This window comes from Rhinatrema bivittatum, chromosome 7, assembly GCF_901001135.1.
Source record: "Rhinatrema bivittatum chromosome 7, aRhiBiv1.1, whole genome shotgun sequence".
NCBI lineage: Eukaryota > Metazoa > Chordata > Amphibia > Gymnophiona > Rhinatrematidae > Rhinatrema > Rhinatrema bivittatum.
This window is the reverse complement of record NC_042621.1, coordinates 93,767,056-93,786,201: the sequence shown is the minus strand read 5'-3', so window position 1 is coordinate 93,786,201 and position 19,146 is coordinate 93,767,056. Positions and strand designations below refer to the sequence as shown.

Here is a 19,146-nt window from a genome sequence, read left to right as displayed (position 1 = left end):
CGTGGATAATGATTCCGAGCGTGTGGCGCCAGTGGAAGGGGTCCTTAGGCTCTTTCGTAGGGATGAATTGGAGCCGATGATTCTGCATGTCCTTGTGGAATTTGGGCATACCAGCCGGGCAGGCGCCTCAGGATAAGGGCAACGGTGGATCCGGTGCTGTCTGGCCTTTGTCCCCCCGGCTAGGACTTTTCCTTTTCATACTATGTTGCTTCAGCTGATGTTCAGGAGTGGGATATTCCGGAAGCTAGCCTTCGCGTAGGCCTAGCTATGAACAAATTGTACCTGCTGCCGGACGACTCTCTCGATCTCCTTAAGGTTCCTAAAGTGGATGCAGCCGTCTCCGCAGTCACCAAGCGTACGACTCTTCCGGTTGTTGGGGCGGCTGCCCTTAAGGACCCTCAGGATCGTAAGCTTGAGGTTCTTCTCAAATGTATCTTCGAGGGTGTCGGCTCTGGGGTTTAGAGCGCTGTTTGCAGTTGTTTAATGCAGTGTGCGAGTCTCTGGTGGGTACAGCAGCTCCTGAGTGCCAGGGATCTCTCCCTGGATGGAGTCAGAGCAGGCTGATCATTTGGAAGCGGTGGGTAGCGTATGGGATGGATGCTTTGTACGATCTCCTTCGTACATCTTCGCACACTATGGCTTCTATGGTGTCGGCCCATAGGCTTTTGTGGCTCTGTAATTGGTCGCCGTTGTTTCCTTCAAATCGCAGCTGGGAGCTTTTCCGTTTAGGGGGAAATTCCTTTTTGGGGATGATTTGTAGCAGCTCATTAAGTCCTTGTGGGACAATAAGGTGTACAAGCTCCCGGAGGATAGGCCAAAAGTTTCTAAGGGTTTTGGCCCTTCCTGTTCGCGTTTTAGGGGACAGCGCCGTTTTCGGTAGTCTAAACTGGCTCCTTTTGGCCAAAGGCAGACGTCCGGGAGATTGCAGCCTTGGTCTCATTCCTTTCGTGGCCATAGAGCCGCCCGAGACGGCAGTACCTTGGGGGTGACAGGAGCAAAATCATCCCAATGAAATAGCGCTGAACCACTACCCTGTTCCGGTCGTCAGGGGGTGGCTGTCCCTGTTTTACGAGGAGTGGATCAAAATCACGTCGGACCACTGGGTTCTAAACATTATAGAACATGGCTATGGCTTAGATTTTTCTTGTCCCTTGCGCCAATCTGTTTCTGGTGACTCCCCCCCTCTGACCTGGAGAAAAGGAGCAAGTGTCTCTCATGCTTCGACGGCTGTTGGACCTAGGGGCGATCATCCCAGTTCCTTCGGACAAACTTCGGACTGGCAGATATTCGATTTATTTTCTGGTTCCGAAGAAGGAGGGGTCCTTCCGTCCGATTTTGGATCTAAAGGTCAGCAGAGCTCTCAGAGTGCCCCATTTTTGCATGGAGACGCTAAGTTCCGTAATCGCCTCAGTCAGAGGGGGGGGGGGGGGGGGGGGTGGAATTTTTAGCGTCCCTCAGTTTGATGGAAGCGTACCTGCACATTGCAATTCTGAAGGACCATCAGCGGTATCTCCGGTTTATGATTCTCGGCGAACATTACCAGTTTCAGGTCCTTCCCTTCGGGCTGGCTACCGCCCCCTGCACTTTTACTAAGGTGATGGTGGTCATAACAGCAGCTCTCCGACGCCAGGGGATCCTGGTTCATTTCTAATTGGACGATGGGCACATTCGAGCAAAGTCACAGGAACTATGTGAGGGCGTTGTTCGCCAAGGTGGTGCAGACTCTTCGCTCTCTGGGGTGGATCATCAATGCGGCCAAGAGCCAGTTGTCCCCTTGCCCAGGTGCTGAATTTTTTGGGTGCGAGATTCGCTAGTCGGATCGGGAAAGTCTTCCTTATGCAGGAACGGATAGATAAGCTCATGTCGCAAGTTCAGCGTCTATTGTCCCTACCAGTTCCCATGGCGTAAGACTACTTGCAGGTGCTTGGTTCTATGGCGTCTACTTTGGAGTTGATCCCATGGGCCTTCGCTCATATGAGGCCGTTGCAGAAGGCTTTCTCTCACATTGGTACCCCAAGTCGAAGGCTTACAAGTTCCCTTACCACTCCAGGAACCGGCCAGGTCCAGCCTAGCTTGGTGGCTGAGCCCCGAACTCTTCTCGCGGGGGTTGGATCTGGAGGTCCCTCAGTGGACCATTGTGATGACGGATGCTAGTCTTTCCAGTTGGGGGGCAGTTTGCCAGTCTCAGGCGGTGCAAGGCCAATGGACGCAGCAGGAAGCGCAATGGTCCATCAATCGTCTGTAAACAAGGGCAGTATGATTGGCCTTGCAGAAATTCCTGCCTGTAGTTCATCGTCGGTTGTTGAGAGTGCTCTCCGACAACTCAACTACGGTGGCATACATCAACCGGCAAGGAGGAACAAAGAGCCGTCCCGTAGCTATGGAGGTGAACGAGCTCATGGCCTGGGCGGAAATCCATCTGCTCAGGATAGCGGCTTCGCACATTGCCAGGGTAGACAACGTTCAGGTGGATTTTTGAGCCATCAGAGATTGGATCCCGGAGAGTGGGAGCTGTCCGACAAGGCGTTCGTGATGATAACTTATCGGTGGGGGATTCCCCGTTTGGATCTAATGGTGACTCGGGGGAATGCCAAGGTGCCGGGCTTCTTCAGTCGCAGAAGAGAGCACGGAGTGGAGGGAGTGGATGCCCTTGTCCTTCTGTGGCCTCACGACATTCTGCTCTACGCATTCCCTCCCTGGCCCCTGGTAGGCAAGGTCTTGAGAAGAATAGAAGCCCATCCGGGAGAGGTGGTGCTGGTGGATCTGGAATGGCCACGGAGGCCATGATTCACGGATCTCCTCAACCTTGCAGTGGACGGCCCACTCTGTCTGGGTCATCTTCTGAATCTCCTGCGGCAGGGTCCAGTATTTTTTGACCAGGTGGATCGCTTTTGTCTAGCGGCTTGGCTTATGAGAGGTGGAGGTTGAGAAAGAAGGGTTATCTGGATACGGTGATTTCCACTTTTTTGCGGGCTTGCAAAACGTCCACCTCTCTTATGTATGCCCGAGTCTGGAAGGTTTTTGACTCTTGGTGTAGTAGGTTGAAAGTTTCTCCTAGGCGGGCCTCAATAGTTCACATTCTAGCCTTTTTGCAAGAGGGTTTGGTGAAGGGGCTAGCTTTCAGTTCTCGATGGGTTCAAGTGGCGGCGTTAGGCTGTTTACGAGGAAAGGTGGAAGGAGCATCCTTAGCGGCTCATCCTGATGAGATACGTTTCCTTCAAGGTGCTAAGCACTTGAATCCTTCATGTCGAGCTGTTTGTCCATCCTGGAGTTTGAATTTGGTTCTTAAGACGTTGTGTGAACCTCCTTTTGAACCGCTCAAGTGCATTACTCTGAAGGACCTTACTCTCAAAACGGTGTTTTTGGTGGCTATCTGCTCGGCTCGGAGAGTTTCTGAAATTCAGGCTCTATCTTGTTGTGAACCTTTTCTTAGATTTTCTGATTTTGGCGTTTCTCTCAGAACCGTGCCATCCTTTCTTCCTAAGGTTGTATCGGCTTTTCATGTGAACTAGTCCATTGAGTTACCTGCGTTCCCAGATTTGGATCAGAATTCTCCACATGCTCGTGAATTGAAGCGTTTGGATGTCAGGCCGGCACTGCTGCGTTACTTGGAGGTTACTAATGATTTTCATCTGTCGGATCATCTTTTTGTCTTGTGGAGCGGTCCCAAGAAAGGGCATAAAGCTTCCAAGGCTACTATTGCCTGGTGGTTGAAGGATGCTATTGCTTCAGCGTATATATGTCCACAGGCGAGCGGTTCCAGATGGTCTTAAGGCTCATTCACTTCATTCTCAGGTTGCATCCTGGGCAGAAAGTTAGTTGATTTCCCCCCAGGAGATCTGTAGGGGGGGCGACTTGAAAATCTTTGCATTCATTTGCTCGGCATTACCGTTTGGATGTTAGGGCTCCCAACTCAGAGAGCTTTGGAAGCGGTGTGGGGGCTTTCTATGTCCCACTCCATGTAAGGCGGCTTGGGTACATCCCAGCAGTCTGGGCTGATCCAGGTACTTACAGGGAAGGAAAATTGGTTCTTATCTGCTAATTTTCATTCCTGTAGTACCACGGATCAGCCCAGACCCCCGCCCAGTTTTGGATCAGCTCGAGAGTTTTTTCATTTTTCTGTCACGCTATATAGCAGGATGAAGATTTCACAAGTGCTCTTATTTTGTACATAGTTGATTCTCATAGGTTTGGTTTGACCATTTAAATTTTGGATTCCTGTTACCAGTTCGATTTTCTTTTCTGTTTTGATACTGTTTATACTGAAGGGGCTGCAGGGGGCGCACCATACTTACAGGGGTGCCCTTCAAGTTTTTCTCTGTCTCCATCTGCTGGAAGGGAGGCATAACCCAGCAGTCTGGGCTGATCTGTGGTACTATAGGAATGAAAATTAGCAAGTAAGAACCAATTTTCCTTTTTTGCATCGACTTGTAAGGGAGCAAGGCATCTGCCTAGGCATGCCCTATGTTGTCTTAGCTCCACAATCTTTGTGGCCCTTAAAGTAAAAGCATATAATTTCAGCCCTGCAGTATTACAATGACAATTACACTTTTCTATTGTCTGCTATTGAAAGTGAGTTACACAAGAAACCTACCAAAGTTATGAAACAAATTTCTGTTTTTTTGAAGATGTAAACTGTATATTTTAGTAGTGCCAACACTAGGGCTGGAAAACATTTAAACTTGGTGAAATGTAAGGCAGCCTTGTTAACAGAATTATAGCTTAATATTTTAAATTTCTAAGTGAAAACAAATGTGGTGTTTGAGCAACACGTATTGGAAGAAAGAAGGCAAATGAAGTAAAGATAGCTCTTTTATTTCTAGGTTACCGGAGACAATGTTCGATCCTTAGCTTTGTGTGACTTTGATGGTGATGGAAAAAAAGAGGTTAGTGTGTATGGCCAGTTTCTCTGGTGTAAAAGCAGGTGTTTGATTTCTCAGGCTAAAATCACCTTATTTAATGCATCTGAGATTTCAGTCATGCTTAGTTTTGACTCATCAGAAATGCACAATTTGAGATAATTTTTCATAAGGCTTCCCATCTTTGGAATTCTTTTAAGCTGATGAAGTCTTTTATGGCTTCTGATCTCTGGGCCTTTGTTTCAGAGCACAGCATGGCCCCACAGGTTAGGAGACAGCAGGAATCTACTTTCTTGTTTTATTGATGGGATTATATAGCTGATCAGTTTTGCCAAAATGTTGCTTTATATGCCAGCAGTCGAGGATTGTGAGTGCCTTCTGTGCTAAAATGTTGGGGCATCCCCATTAGGGAGAGATGTATTTGTCAAGCTATTTTAGCAACAGATCCATTTTCAGGACACTTGGATTCCCGTCCTGGTACTGGCTTGCTTGACAATTCATTATCCAGGCGTGAGTAATACTGATACCATAATGTTGGTACCTCACACTGCAGAAGCTTTTGTGCAGTATAAAGGACCTGAAACCAACTACATGCCTATTCACCTCAGAGGTGGTTGTATGCATGATAAGTATATTAGCATCCTCAGACATGGATGGGAGGTTAGCTGTATGGATACAAAATATTATCCTTATTAATACCAAAAAATAATTTCTGGGTGCTCTAGGCATGACCATATTTCTCCTGTATTGGTTAGCCTTCATTGGTTACCCATATACTGCCACATAAAATTTTAGTTATAGTCTTCAAGGCTATTCATGGTTTTGTTTCTCAATGTCTGTCTGATAAAATGGTGTGCTATATTGGAGGTACCATCCCATAAGTTAATAAGATTAAAAGAATTGCAGGAAGGCATTTTTGGGATGGCAGGGCCAGTTCGAACGAACTTGCTGAGGCTTTAAAAAGGGAGAATGACCTGTTGAAGTTCAGGAAACAACTGAAGAGTCATCTCTTTTCCTTGGCCTTTGCTATCTAGTGGCTCAGCGCAAGTTGCTCAGTGTTTCTTGAGTAGAGATGATAGGATGGCTTGCATGGTTTGGGTAGGCACCGCTATAAGCAAGACATGTCTTTTGTGTTTTGTTTTGTCTAGTTTATCAAAATACCATTATGTATGTTTACTTGTTCCTCGCTGAAATTTGTGGATCAGCAGGTTATAAATTTTGTAAATAAATAAATTACTCAAAAACAGAAATCAAATTATTTATGTAATATAAAACTCTGGGGCGGTATAGCAAGTACTTTTAAATAAAATAAATAATAAATACTCAGATTACACTTTATAAAATATATTTTGTTGATCTAACCAAGATTAATAGCACAGACTTAACTGTCTGACAGATTTAACACTCAGAGGAAAAAGAGCAGGCCACAAACTGCTTGACCTATGTAGAGAAAGTAAAGTTACAGGTGCACATGCACAAACAGACAGCACACGTGATTTACTGTGTCACAGAAACAGATGCACAGGAGAACTCTGGAGTACCCAGTGGATTAAAGTTTTGTCAGTGTAAGTCAGGTACAGGTAACAGGACCTCAAAACCAAAATAAAATAAAATATTGAAACATAATAGTAATAAACCATTTATTACTGACTCACTCCAGTGTTTCCATTCTAAGATCTTCTGTGTAAATAGTCAAATAGCTATTTTGACAGTTTACAATTGTTTTATTTTGTGGTTGTGAATAGTAATAGTTTCTTAGTAACGGCTTGAGCAATTCCTGTTGAATAATATGTATCTAAGTTAAGCTCAGGGCACCCTCATCACTGCGTAAGACAAGAGCTTCTGGTTATGCATGGCAGTGCTGCTCTGCATATGCCATCAGTGTAGGGCATAAAGAGGTTTCGTTACAAAGCACTAAGTAGTCATTTGTGACATTGACATACTTCTGCCGTTTTATGATGATGATTTTTATGCATAGTGTGGAAAACTGAAAGGTGTTTCCCAGACTCCAGCCTTTTCTAATGCAGATAAAACTTTATTCAAATTACAGCACTTCAGCACAATAGAATGACTGCCTACCTTTGCACTAGGCTTCCCACTCCTTGGGGTTTGGGTCAGCATAGATTTACAGGAGCTGCCTCTCCTGGAGACATAGAGGGCTCCTGATCTCAGCTGGGCCCACACTTTTATGCTCCCCAGCTGGTCCTGCCCTCAGGCTTCTCCCCTGCCCTGCAGGGTCCTGCCCATAGAGCTCTTCCCTCTGTGGGAATTAAGGTGGACCAGGCATCTAGTATAGGAGAGTGAGTTGGTTTCAACAGTTTTTATGGAGAAATCGATTGACACAGAATTTGAGCTTAACCATTTACAGCATTTTAAAACATGCAGGTTACAATATCATATATTCAGTTCTTAGAATTTGCATTTAGTGAAAAAGACTTGAATTATTTTTAACTGCTAATAAAATACAAATAAACTTAAGATACCTGCAGATCTCTTAATTTTCCAGTAGCTTTACTGATGAATTCATATTGATTTGTTCTATATCCTATACACTGTAAAATTGCTTCTACATTTTAGCTACTTGTTGGGTCGGAGGATTTTGACATCAGGGTCTTTAAAGAAGATGAGATTGTAACTGAAATGACAGAGACGGAGGTGAGTATAGTATTATAAAGGACACACAGGCATCAAAGGATGCTACTAACAGTGAAAAGCTGGTACATCCATGAAAGGCAAAAAGACACATGTTCTTTATTAATTTTAGGAAAAAATATGTTGTCTTTTATTGGGATACCATTTGCTCTGACTTAGCTACCATTGAATGCTGGTTTCTTACATTAGCCTAGATCTTTACCTAAAGTTTTTATTATTTTTTTTTTACATTTTTTACCCAGCAGTTTCCTCCTGTTCTTTTGAGCTCCAGCTCAGTTGGAACCAGCCTCTATTGGGCAACAATGCAATGAATTTTTCTTCGCCACTACCTGGGGTAGTTCTATTTTTCTTTAACCTTCCCTTGCAGAATCATTACAGTGTTGGTTTTTGGCCAGGAACCAAGGACTGTAATTACCTGCAGAATCCAGTATGCATGCACCCATTTCTAGTCAGTACGTGTCTCCATTAAGCAGTGATTGAGACTCCATCTCCCAAAAGGGCTGTGAATACTAGGTTTGTATATTTTCTTTTTTTAAAGTAAGTGTGTTTTTGCCTTTCTCACAGGATAAGCAGGATGGTAGTCCTCACATATGGGTGACATCATCAGGATGGAGCCCAATCACGGAACACTTTTGTCAAATTTTCCAGAACTTTGACTGGCACCTACTGGGCATGCCCAGCATAGTATCAACCCTGCAGCCACCAGGGGTCCCCCTTCAGTTTTCTTTTTTTCGCGCAGCAGTAGCCACGCGGGTTAAGGAGCTCTTCAAAGATTCCTGACAGGAATTTTCCTCAGGGAACTTTGTTTGAAAAATTTCAAAAAATGTTACCCCACAGGGGTCCTCTTATCAATTTCTTTGCTCCGCGGTCGAATGGTAAGTTTTTTGCCCATTTGTGGTCGATTCCCGTCGAGTTTTTCCCTCGCGGCCTACCGGCCATCAACCGCACCGCAACTAAATTTTGTCGAAGCCATGGCGTCGGGTTTCCGTCCGTGCCTCGACTGCACTCGAACGATGTCCCATCACTGACCCTCATATGGTCTGTGTAATGTGCTTAGGGTTCGGCCACGATGTCCTTACTTGCACCAAATGTGCTCAAATGACACCAAAAGGTCGCATGGCTCGACTCGATAAGATGGGTCTTCTCTTTCGGCCAAAACCCCTGACTCCATCGATAGCTTCGACTTTGTCTGAACCAGTGCCGTGTACGTCGCACCAGCACAGGGAATCCGCTGCGTCCGACTGGTCTCGACGACTCCACGGTGTCGACCCTCCTCTGGAAAAACACTGGGGGGAACATCAAGAAAAACATCGACCCCCGTCATCGAAAGCTCAGGCCATCGATACCGCTAAACCCTCGACATCGACGTCGTCTGAGTCTCCGACAAAGAAGCCCCGTACAGAAAAGGCTTCGTTCTCTTCTGTCTCTGGATCACCCGAGGCGTTTCCCCACTTGGACAGGTGCCGGGATCCGCGATTCCACCTTCACCGGTGGACCCTCCGGCTACGCCAGTGCTGCCTCCCACTCCGGAACCGGGTAGCCATATTCCAGGTTTCCATGAGGAATTGGATCGGATGATTCAAGAGGCCATCGGCAAAGCACTCCAGGGCTTCCAACTTCCATCGATACCGGTATCGTTTCCTCCTCCGGTCACCGATCCGATGCCCATGGCGCTGGCACCGCTATTGGCTAGAATGGACAAGATAATTGGTGCCCTTCCACCGGTGGATCTGAGGGAACCGAAGGACCCGACTCCTTCCTCGCCAATTCCATTGTCATCAGAAGAAGATGAAGAAACACCGCTCTTCATTCCACCATCGGGAGTGCCACCACTGACACATCTATCGATGTCACTGATTCCATTGGTGCCTCCATCGATGCCAGCCATACTGCCATTGATGCCCTTGATGCCTCCATCGATGCATTCGATTCCTCCTTCGGGACCATCGATGCCCAGGCCAGGGCCTTCAGGAATAACCCTGTTACTTCCTTCTGAAGAACATTTGGGAGCTGGTGATGACCCTTATAATCCTTGGACCGACGATTCGGTCCAGGATTCTGATGATCTTCCTTCCCAGCCCTCCCCTCCTGATGAAAGGAAGCGTTCTCCTCCAGAGGGCCTGTCCTTTATTAATTTTGTAAAGGAGATCTCTGAAACAGTCCCATTCCAGCTTCAGACAGAGGAGGACTCTAGACACCAGATGCTAGAGCTTTTACAATTTCTCGATGCTCCAAAGGAAATAATGTCCATCCCTATTCATGACATCCTTTTGAAGAGAAACTGAGAGCACCCTGGCTCGGTGGCACCTGTTAACCGAAAAGCTGATGCCACCTACTTAGTTCAGTCAGCCCCTGGCTTTCAAAGAACTCAATTGGATCATCACTCGGTGGTTGTAGAGTTAGCCCAGAAGAGGGCCAGACGCTCCAAACCTTATTCATCCATTCCCCCAGAGAAAGATCAGAAGTTCCTGGATGCATTTGGAAGACGGGTATTCCATGGATCAATGCTCATCTCTCGCATTGCATCCTACCAACTGTACATGACCCACTATAATAGGGCCTTGTTCACGAAGATTCAAGACTTTCCTGAGGCCTTACCTCTGCAGTTCCAGGACCAACTTCATGCCCTAGCACAAAAGGGCTTAGATGCTGGCAAGCATGAAGTATGATCAGCATATGACATTTTTGACACCGCTTCCAGGGTGTCGGCAGCCGGTATCAGTGCAAGGAGATGGGCCTGGCTGAAATCTTCAGACCTCAGACCAGAGGTACAAGATAGACTGGCTGATTTGCCCTGTGTGGTGGATAACCTTTTCAGTGAAAAGATTCAAGAAGCAGTGGTGCAGATCAAGGACCACCAAGAGACTCTGCGTCAGCTCTCCTTACTGCCTTCTGATCCCTCTTCTTCATCTAAAAGATCTTTTAAGAGGGATTCTAAGAGACAATTCTACCGGCAGAGAAGATACTATCCCCCAGCGTCCAGGGGTCGGCCTTCTAAGCCTTACCAAAAAGGCCAACCCAGGCAGCCTAGAGGGCAGAAGTCACAGCCAGCCACTCAACCAGGTCCAGCGGCAGGGTTTTGACTCTTTTCTAGAGAGCAGTACCCAGCTTCTACTTTCCGACTATTCCGGTCGGGCGGCAGGTTGTGCCACTTCTCCAGCCTATGGCACACAAGTCACCACAGATCAGTAGCTACTTACAGAAGTGTCCAAAGGTTACCACCCCAACTTTCTCTCTGTCCCACCGAATTCCCTGCCTCGGCTGACGTGGGGAACATCCGATCATTCACCACTCTTGGAGCAGGAGGTCTCCCTCCTCCTCCAGTCCCGAGCGATAGAACCAGTGCCCCTCTCAGAACAGGGCACGGGTTCTATTCCAGGTATTTCCTGATACCAAAAAAGTCAGATGGGGTGCACCCAATATTGGATCTTCGCACTCTGAACAAATACCTACAAAGAGAAAAGTTCAAGATGGTGACCTTGGGTTCTCTACTTCCCCTTCTTCAAAGGGGAGACTGGCTCTGCTCTCTAGACCTTCAGGATGCCTACATACACATTTCAATTACTCCGTCACATCGCAGATTCCTGCGATTCCTAGTTGGCTCAAAACACTTCCAATATCGAGTGTTACCTTTCGGCCTAGCATCTGCCCCACGCGTCTTCACCAAGTGCCTCATGGTGGTAGCGGCCTACCTCAGGAGTCAGAGTGTCCACGTCTACCCCTATCTGGATGATTGGTTGATCAGGGCTCCCTCTCGGCAAGGCACACTGACGTCCCTTCGCCTCACTTTACATTCCCTGATCTCCCTGGGTTTTCTCATAAACTATCAAAAATCCAGACTAGTTCCTTCGCAAACTCTATTGTTCATAGGGGCCGACTTGGACATTCTAAGAGTGAAAGCTTTCCTACCTCAGGATTGAGCTGTCACTCTCGCTTCTCTGGCTTTTCGACTGCAGTCTCGACAACATTCAACTGCACGTCATTTCCTGATAGTATTGGGTCATTTGGCCTCCACAGTGCATGTCACTCCCATGGCTCACCTCGCCATGAGAGTAATGCAGTGGACTCTAAGATCGCAGTGGACTCAGTCTTCTCAGCCAGTGTCCTCCACAATCTGCATCACCAAGGTCTGGTTTCCAATTCTCCATGACCTATCGATACACCGGCACATTCCTCTGGGGAAGGACCCGTTTCTGATCACTCAGAACAAGGCTGCCTTCGTCACCCCAACCTCTAGGCCCTCTCCCTGACTGCCTGGATGTTGAAAGGTTAATACTTCAACCTCTTAACCTTTCAGAGCCGGTTTCCCGTGTCCTAGTAGCTTCACGAAAGCCTTCCACAAGGCAGTCTTATTGTTATAAATGGAAAAGGTTTACGGGATGGTGTACTTCCATGTCCATCGATCCCTTCACTTGTCCCATACCAAAGTTTCTGGACTATCTCTGGCACCTGTCAGAGTCAGGCCTCAAAACTTCTTCTATCAGGGTACATGTTAGTGCGGTAGCCGCCTTCCATAAAGGTGTGGGGGAAGTACCCATTTCAGTACAACCCCTTGTCACACGATTTTTGAAGGGCTTGCTTCAACTTAAACTCCACTGCACCCTCCAGTCCCTTCTTGGGCCCTCAACATGGTTTTGGGAAGGCTCATGAAACCACCGTTTGAGCTTCTCCAATCCTGTGATCTCCACTATCTCACTTGGAAAGTGATTTTTCTATTGGCGATCACAACGGCTCGTAGAGTTAGTGAGCTACAAGCCTTAGTCACCTATCTGCCTTACACTAAACTTCTGCATGACAGGGTAGTACTCCGAACTCACCCTAAATTTTTCCCTAAGGTAGTATCAGAGTTTCATATCAATCAATCCATTATACTACCCACTTTCTTTCGCAGGCCCCACTCAAACCCAGGAGAACGGGCTGTGCATACCCTTGACTCTAAACGTGCTCTAGCTTTTTGTGTAGACCGTACAGCTGCCATACAGCTGCCCACAGGAAAGGCACTCAATTGTTTGTTTCCTTTGATCCCATCAAATTGGGCAAACCTGTGGATAAGCAGACTCTCTCCTCCTGGTTAGCGGACTGTATTTCCTTTTATTACCAACAGGCAGGCATTCCGCTTCAAGACCGTGTTAAAGCACACTCTGTCAGGGCCATGGCAACATCAGTAGCACACCTACACTCGGTGCCGCTTGCTGACATCTGCTACCTGGAGCTCTCTCCACACCTTCGCGGCCCATTATTGTTTAGACAAGGCTGGCAGACAAGATTCCATCTTCGGCCAGTCTGTGCTACGCAACTTATTTGCGAACTGAGGTACTAACATCCTTCCACCAACCCGGTAGGGTTCAGGATGCCCTCTACCAAATTCCACCCCAGTTCTTGTGCCTGTTGCATGTCTTTGGGTACATTTGGTGCATTGCTCGGTGTTCTCACAGGATAGCAGGAAGTTAGTCCTCACGAAACCCGCCCCGCGGAGTTAGGTTTGCTTTCGATTTATTATCTTATTTTTCGCATGTACTTTTACTATAAGACGAGACTGAAGGGGGACCTCTGCTGGTTGCAGGCTGCAGGGTTGATGCTATGCTGGGCATGCCCAGTAGGGGCTAGTCAAAGTTCTGGAAACTTTGACAAAAGTGTTCCATGATTGGGCTCCATCCTGATGATGTCACCCATATGTGCTGTCCTGTGAGAACACCTGTTACAGGTAAGCAACTCTGCTGTATCATAAGTATGGTAAAATAATACAGAGGGTGAACAATTTATAAATAACTCCTATTACTCGCTTACTAAGTATATCACACAAATAGAGAGATAACACATTCACAATGTGTATAACGTTTATTTTAACAAAATTACACACTCACCTATATAGACACTCTAAAAGCTGAACTAACACACACACAATTCATCCATACATTTTTTTAAAAACAACATATTGCACTTAAAATAACAATATACATAAATTACAGTATATAAATTACAATTCAGCACAAATCTTATATTTCCCAATTTAAACTATGAATTCCCCACTAATTTGAAAATATCAATCCAAATAATAAACTTCTTCATATAAATCCAAATATTTATTTCTAAACATGGATCCTGGGTCTGGGTGTTGAACTACTTCTAGAAGTAAAATGTATGGATGAATTGTGTGTGTGTGTTAGTTCAGCTTTTAGAGTGTCTATATAGATGAGTGTGTATGAGCAGGAATCCCAGTTTCCTGTAATACTATCGTGAAGTCTGTAAAATCTGGCCTTTGCCACAGAATATGCTAGTCTCTGCAGGATCATGAGAAACTAGGTTAAGGGTGGCCTGGCTGGGCATGTGCAGGGTTCTGCCTACCTTCCTCTCCTCACCCCCCCCCCCCCCAATATACTAATCCAGCAACAGGAGGAGGAAAGTAGCTCATCATGTTGCGTTCTCCTCCTCATGCCACTTTGGCCAAACTCCCACTTTGAACCATATGAGACTGTGGTGCCCTGAGTGGTTCAAAATATGAGTTAGACCTCGTGGCAGGAGGAGGCAGACTTGGCATGAAGTACTGCTAACTGTGGAAGGTTTGGTTAGTGGGGAAAAATGAAAGAGAGGGGATCAAGTGGATAGGGATTAAGGAACAAAAGAGAGAGAGAGAGAGAGAGAATTGGCTCTGAAGGGAAGGAATGAGAGGGAGAGGGAGCAACAAGAGATAGAGAAGATTGACTGGGAGAGACACCTGATCATACCCATGATTTGGGAGGAAGAGGGGACCAAGAGAGAGAATTGGTTGTACTGGAAAGGGGTAGGAGAGAGAAGATTGGTGGTGGAAAAGGACTGAGAGAAAGAGGGAAGATTGGCTGGGGGACCAGGAAGAGGGCACAGAGGATGGGGTAGGAGGAAGAACAGGGAAGATATAAGCAGGACTGTAATTGAGGAAGGGACGCTTTTCATACTCCTTCATTCCCTATATGGACCCGGATCAGTCCAGACTCCTGGGTTTTGGCCCCCCCCCCCCCCCAGCAGATGGAGACAGAGAAGTTTTCAAAACAAAACTCCGTCTTATTATAGGATGGTGCCACCTACAGTCCGGCAGTATTTCTCTGTCTCCAGCAGACTGGAGGTGCAAGACCTACAGTCTGTGCTGATTGTTCATTGAATCTTGGTGTGTGTGGACAGGGCGATTGTTCCTACTCTGTCTTCAGAGTTGGATATTTTAGGTTTATTACAATCCGGACTCGCCAAGGGCTTATCATGTAGTTCCCTGAGGGGTTCAGGTGGCAGCTCTTGTTTGCGCGGTTCCATTCAAGGCATGGCGTTGGCTGCTCACCCCGATGTGGCTCCTTTCCTAAAGGGGGCAAAGCATTTACGTCCCCCGATCAGGCACTCCTTGTCCTTTTTTGGAATCTGAACTTGGTTCTCTCAGTTCTGTGTTCGGCGCCCCTTGAGCCTCTGAAAACGGCTATAATAAAGGATCTCACGTTAAGATGATTTTCCTTATCGCTATCACATCTGCTCGCAGGGTATCAGAGCTCCAGGCTCTAACCTGTAGGGAGCCGTTTCTGAGAATTTCGGGATTCTGGTGCGACGGTTCCTTCCTTTCTTCCGAAAGTGGTGTCTGCTTTTCACAGGAATCAGTCAGTGGAGCTTCCGTTGTTTCCCGTTTTGGACCGGTCAGACCCTATGTCTAAAGACTTACGGAAGTTGGATGTTCGTCGGGCATTGTTGCCGTTATCTGGAAGTTACTAACGCGTTTCGTGTGACGGATCATCTTTTGTGTTGTGGGCTGGTCTGAAATGAGGAAATATGGCATCTAAAGCTACGATTTCGCACTGGTTGAAAGAGGCTATAGGCTCGGCATATTTGCAGCGTGGTAAGCCTGTACCGTTTGGTCTTCGGGCTCATTCTACCCGTTCGCGGCTTCTTGGGCGGAGGGTCAAATGGTCTCACTACAGGAGATCTGCAGGGTGGCGACTTGGAAGTCTTTACATACCTTTGCCAGACACTACAGACTGGATGTTCAGGCACCGGGTGAAGGAGGCTTTGGAGAAGCAGTGCTTAGAGCGGGCCTCTCCAGATCCCATCCCAGGTAAGAAAGCTCTGATACTTCCCAGGAGTCTGGACTGATCCGGGTACGTACAGGGAAAGGAAAATTAGTTTCTTACCTGATAATTTTCGTTCCTGTAGTACCACAGATCAGTCCAGAGTCCCGCCTGGGGAACGCATGGAAGTAAGGGAGAGTCCGTTCAGTTATAGATTGATTTGTTTTCAGATCTGCAGAAATTGGATTGACCGTCCTGAAGTGGTTCTACAGGTTCAGTTCCTAGGAGGGTTAAGTGAACCGGTTATTTCTTTTTCTTGTTGAAGGGTTATTGTACATAGTTATGGTGGTTTTTTTGAGAGCCATTATGCTTTGACATTGAGTAATACTGCCGGACTGTAGGTGGCACCATCCTATATAAGGCAGAGTTTTATTTTGAAAACTTCTCTGTCTCCATCTGCTAGAGGGGGGCAAAACCCAGGAGTCTGGACTGATCCGTGTTTCTACAGGAACGAAAATTATCAGGTAAGAAACTAATTTTCCTTTGTGGACAGTATGTTGAATTTGTCAGCTCAGTGTGTGGCGATGGCTAAAAAAGCAAACAGTGCTAGGAATTATTTGGAAAGGAGTGTATAGATCAGTGGTGTGAATGCATCTTGAGTATTGTGTGAAATTCTGGCCACTCCATCTCACAAAGGATATAGCAGAGTTAGAAAGATACCAAGAAGGGCAACAAAAATGGGAATGGGGTTGGAACAGCTGCTTTATGAAGAAAGGCTAAACAGGTTAGGGCTCTTCAGCTTGCAGAAGAGATAAGATGATTGAAGTCTAGAAAATCATGGGTGGAGTAGAATAGAGAATGGCTGTTTACATTTTCAAATAACACTAGGACTAAGAGACACTCTTTTAAGCTAATAAGTAGCAGATTTAAAACAAATTGGAAAGAGTATTTTTAGCTCAACTTACAATCAAGCTCTGGAGTTTTTTGAAGGAGGAAGTGGTCAAGGCATCTAGCATAACTGAGTATAAAAAGGGTTTGGACAAGTTCATAGAAGAAACGTTCTTAAATTGTTTTTAACTAAGAGACTGCACATTATTGACTAACCAGTTTATTGAAGAATGAGCTTTTGTTCTGGACAGTAACAATAAAGATAAAAAAATAAAACGGCAGACCTTAGTGGCAGCAAAGGAGCCTGCAGGACAATCGGTGTGAGTTTTTTGGTCTGTTGGGGTGAACAGGATGTTACCCAAATTTGGAGTTTGGGGGAGTGCAGAGGAACATCACTTTTTTTCCAATACAGGTTCACAGGATGGCTTTAAAATGGCATCAAGCATGGAGCGCAGAAGAAGGCCGCACTGTGGTAGATTTGTAGTTTAAGGAAATGCAGCCCGGGGGAGGATCACAATATCGTCACAATTGTTCAAAGGCTAAAGGGGACCTGCAGAGCACTGAATTCAGCACAGCAGGGGATTGGCAGCTCAGGTAGCTGACAGAGTAAGTGTTATCGCTGGCTCTACATTAATGGATGAGGCCCTGGCATCCACTTTACAGCCGCAGGGCTGTGAGTGGAACTTTGGATCCACTCCCCAGCCCTGAACATGGCGTTTTAACACCAGGGGTTGATCTGAGGATTGAAGCTATGTTGGGAGCAGTGGTGTAGACATCCTCCACCCTAGATGTGGCTTCTCTTCCTTGGGCAGCCATTTCTAGAGAGTTTTTCAAAGGCCTGCAGGCTTTTTGAGTGAGGCAAGGGCTTTCACAAGGAACTGCCCGGCCCCACTAATACCATCAAATGCCTCCATTCCCCAGGGCAAAAAGCAGACCAGGATGTAAAAGAACAGACATGTGGAGGAAAATGAATTTTATCCTTCTGATAACTCTGTTGATGGCTTCAAGGTGAGGGGGGAGGGTGGCTCCTCTGTGCTACAGTTCTTTCATAAAGAAGTGATAGCGTCCACAGTTTAGCTTGTTTTTAGAAATACTGGCAGGCTGGTGTCAGCACAGATGCATATAAGAAATTATATCAGTGAACCTGTTGATTTCTTCTCCATCTGCTGGTCGGTGAGCAAAGACTACTTGACTCGTCTAACTGGATTTAAGGAAAGGAAATAATCAGGTAAGAAGTAATTTCACGTTCTCATTTCTTCTCCCCCCAGCTATCCCAGACTCTTCCTCCCTTTTTCTCTTCTCTCCCTTTTGTCTACTCATCCCTATCTTCAAGATCGCCTGCCTCTATTGATCCCCAAGATCCCTCTTCTCTACTCAAAAAAGAACAAAAATTATACAAACACAAGCAAAATTATACAAACACAAGCAAAATTATACAAACACAAGCAAGTTAAAGAATTACAGTATACCGCATCCACGGTTAGCTCATAAAGAGAATGTTAATACACTTTACATATAGCTTATAATACCGAATCATGTATCTGAACAACTATGGCACCCTCTGGTTAAAGTAAATCCATTTCGAACTTATTTATGTGCCTATTTGTAAACCGTTGTGATGGTATATCACTAAACGACGGTATAGAAAAGTTTTAAATAAATAAATAAATACATTGACAACTATTTTGTTTTATAATATAAAATCAAATTTACATCATTTACTTTGCACACATATGCAAATTTACACAAATGTGGCACAGAATTTTAGAAACTTTGCTGCAGAATTTTCTGTCTCTAGCTTCAAAATCAACCCCAGGCTGCTTAAGGAGACTGGGGAATACAGGTATAATCTAGTAATTGTAGCATTTTAGACTCGGGCGAAAATAAGCAAATTTGAGGTGTTCATTCAGAATCTCGTTGACATATAAGCTGAAATTCTTAGAACAGAATGGCTAAAAGATACCCACCATCACACCCAAAGAAACCTCAGATCAAAGAACACCGGCCTGCTAAACATCCCCTCCGCAAAATAAGCACACCTCACCGCAACCAGAGAACGCACCATATCAATAGCGGGCCCCTCCCTGTGGAACACACTCCCTGAACAACTCAGATTGGAGACTTCCACCCAGTCTTTCAAAAAAAACCTAAAAACCTGGCTATTCCAAAAAGCCTTCCCCCTCAGCCTAACCCCCCCCTCCCATCCCCACCCCAACCTCACAATAAAAAATGGAAACCTCACAATTCCAATTTACCTTGACATGTCCGCACACTCCAATAAGCCCCAATAAGTCTCCCATGTACAAACTTCCCCATGTAAACAACAACTATAGATATTGCCCTGTTGAGCTGATCGAATCAAATCGCCCCGTTGAACTGTCTGAATACATTCTCCTCAATGCTCAACACTGCAAAAATGTATCTGTATTAACTATTGATATGCATTATTGATGTGCCTCCATTCCATGTAAAAATAGTAGGACACATTCGTTCTACTATTTTTCCACGCCAACATGTAAACCGATGTGATGTACCCCAATGAATGTCGGTATACAAAAGCAAATAAATAAATAAAATAAATGTTTGCACTGAAATCATTTCTGTGAACATAAATCCTATTTTATGTGCAAAAAACATTTTGTGTGAACAAAAGTGCTTGTTTTTAGTGTGCATAAATCTTGAGTCCTAGAGACTCCCTCTTCCCACTAGAATTAAAATGTGTGCTCAGT

At 45.7% G+C, this 19,146-nt stretch overlaps 1 protein-coding gene across 3 annotated transcripts in view; it reads left to right on the top strand.

Moving 5' to 3' along the window:
• BBS2 (Bardet-Biedl syndrome 2) overlaps positions 1–19,146 on the top strand; it is a 171,956-nt gene that overhangs the window by 30,596 nt on the left and 122,214 nt on the right. For all 3 annotated transcript variants that reach the window (XM_029608717.1, XM_029608716.1, XM_029608718.1), the window contains exons 5-6: positions 4,824–4,886; positions 7,437–7,514. In XM_029608717.1, coding sequence (XP_029464577.1) covers positions 4,824–4,886; positions 7,437–7,514 — 141 coding nt within the window. The remainder of the gene's footprint in view (positions 1–4,823; positions 4,887–7,436; positions 7,515–19,146) is intronic.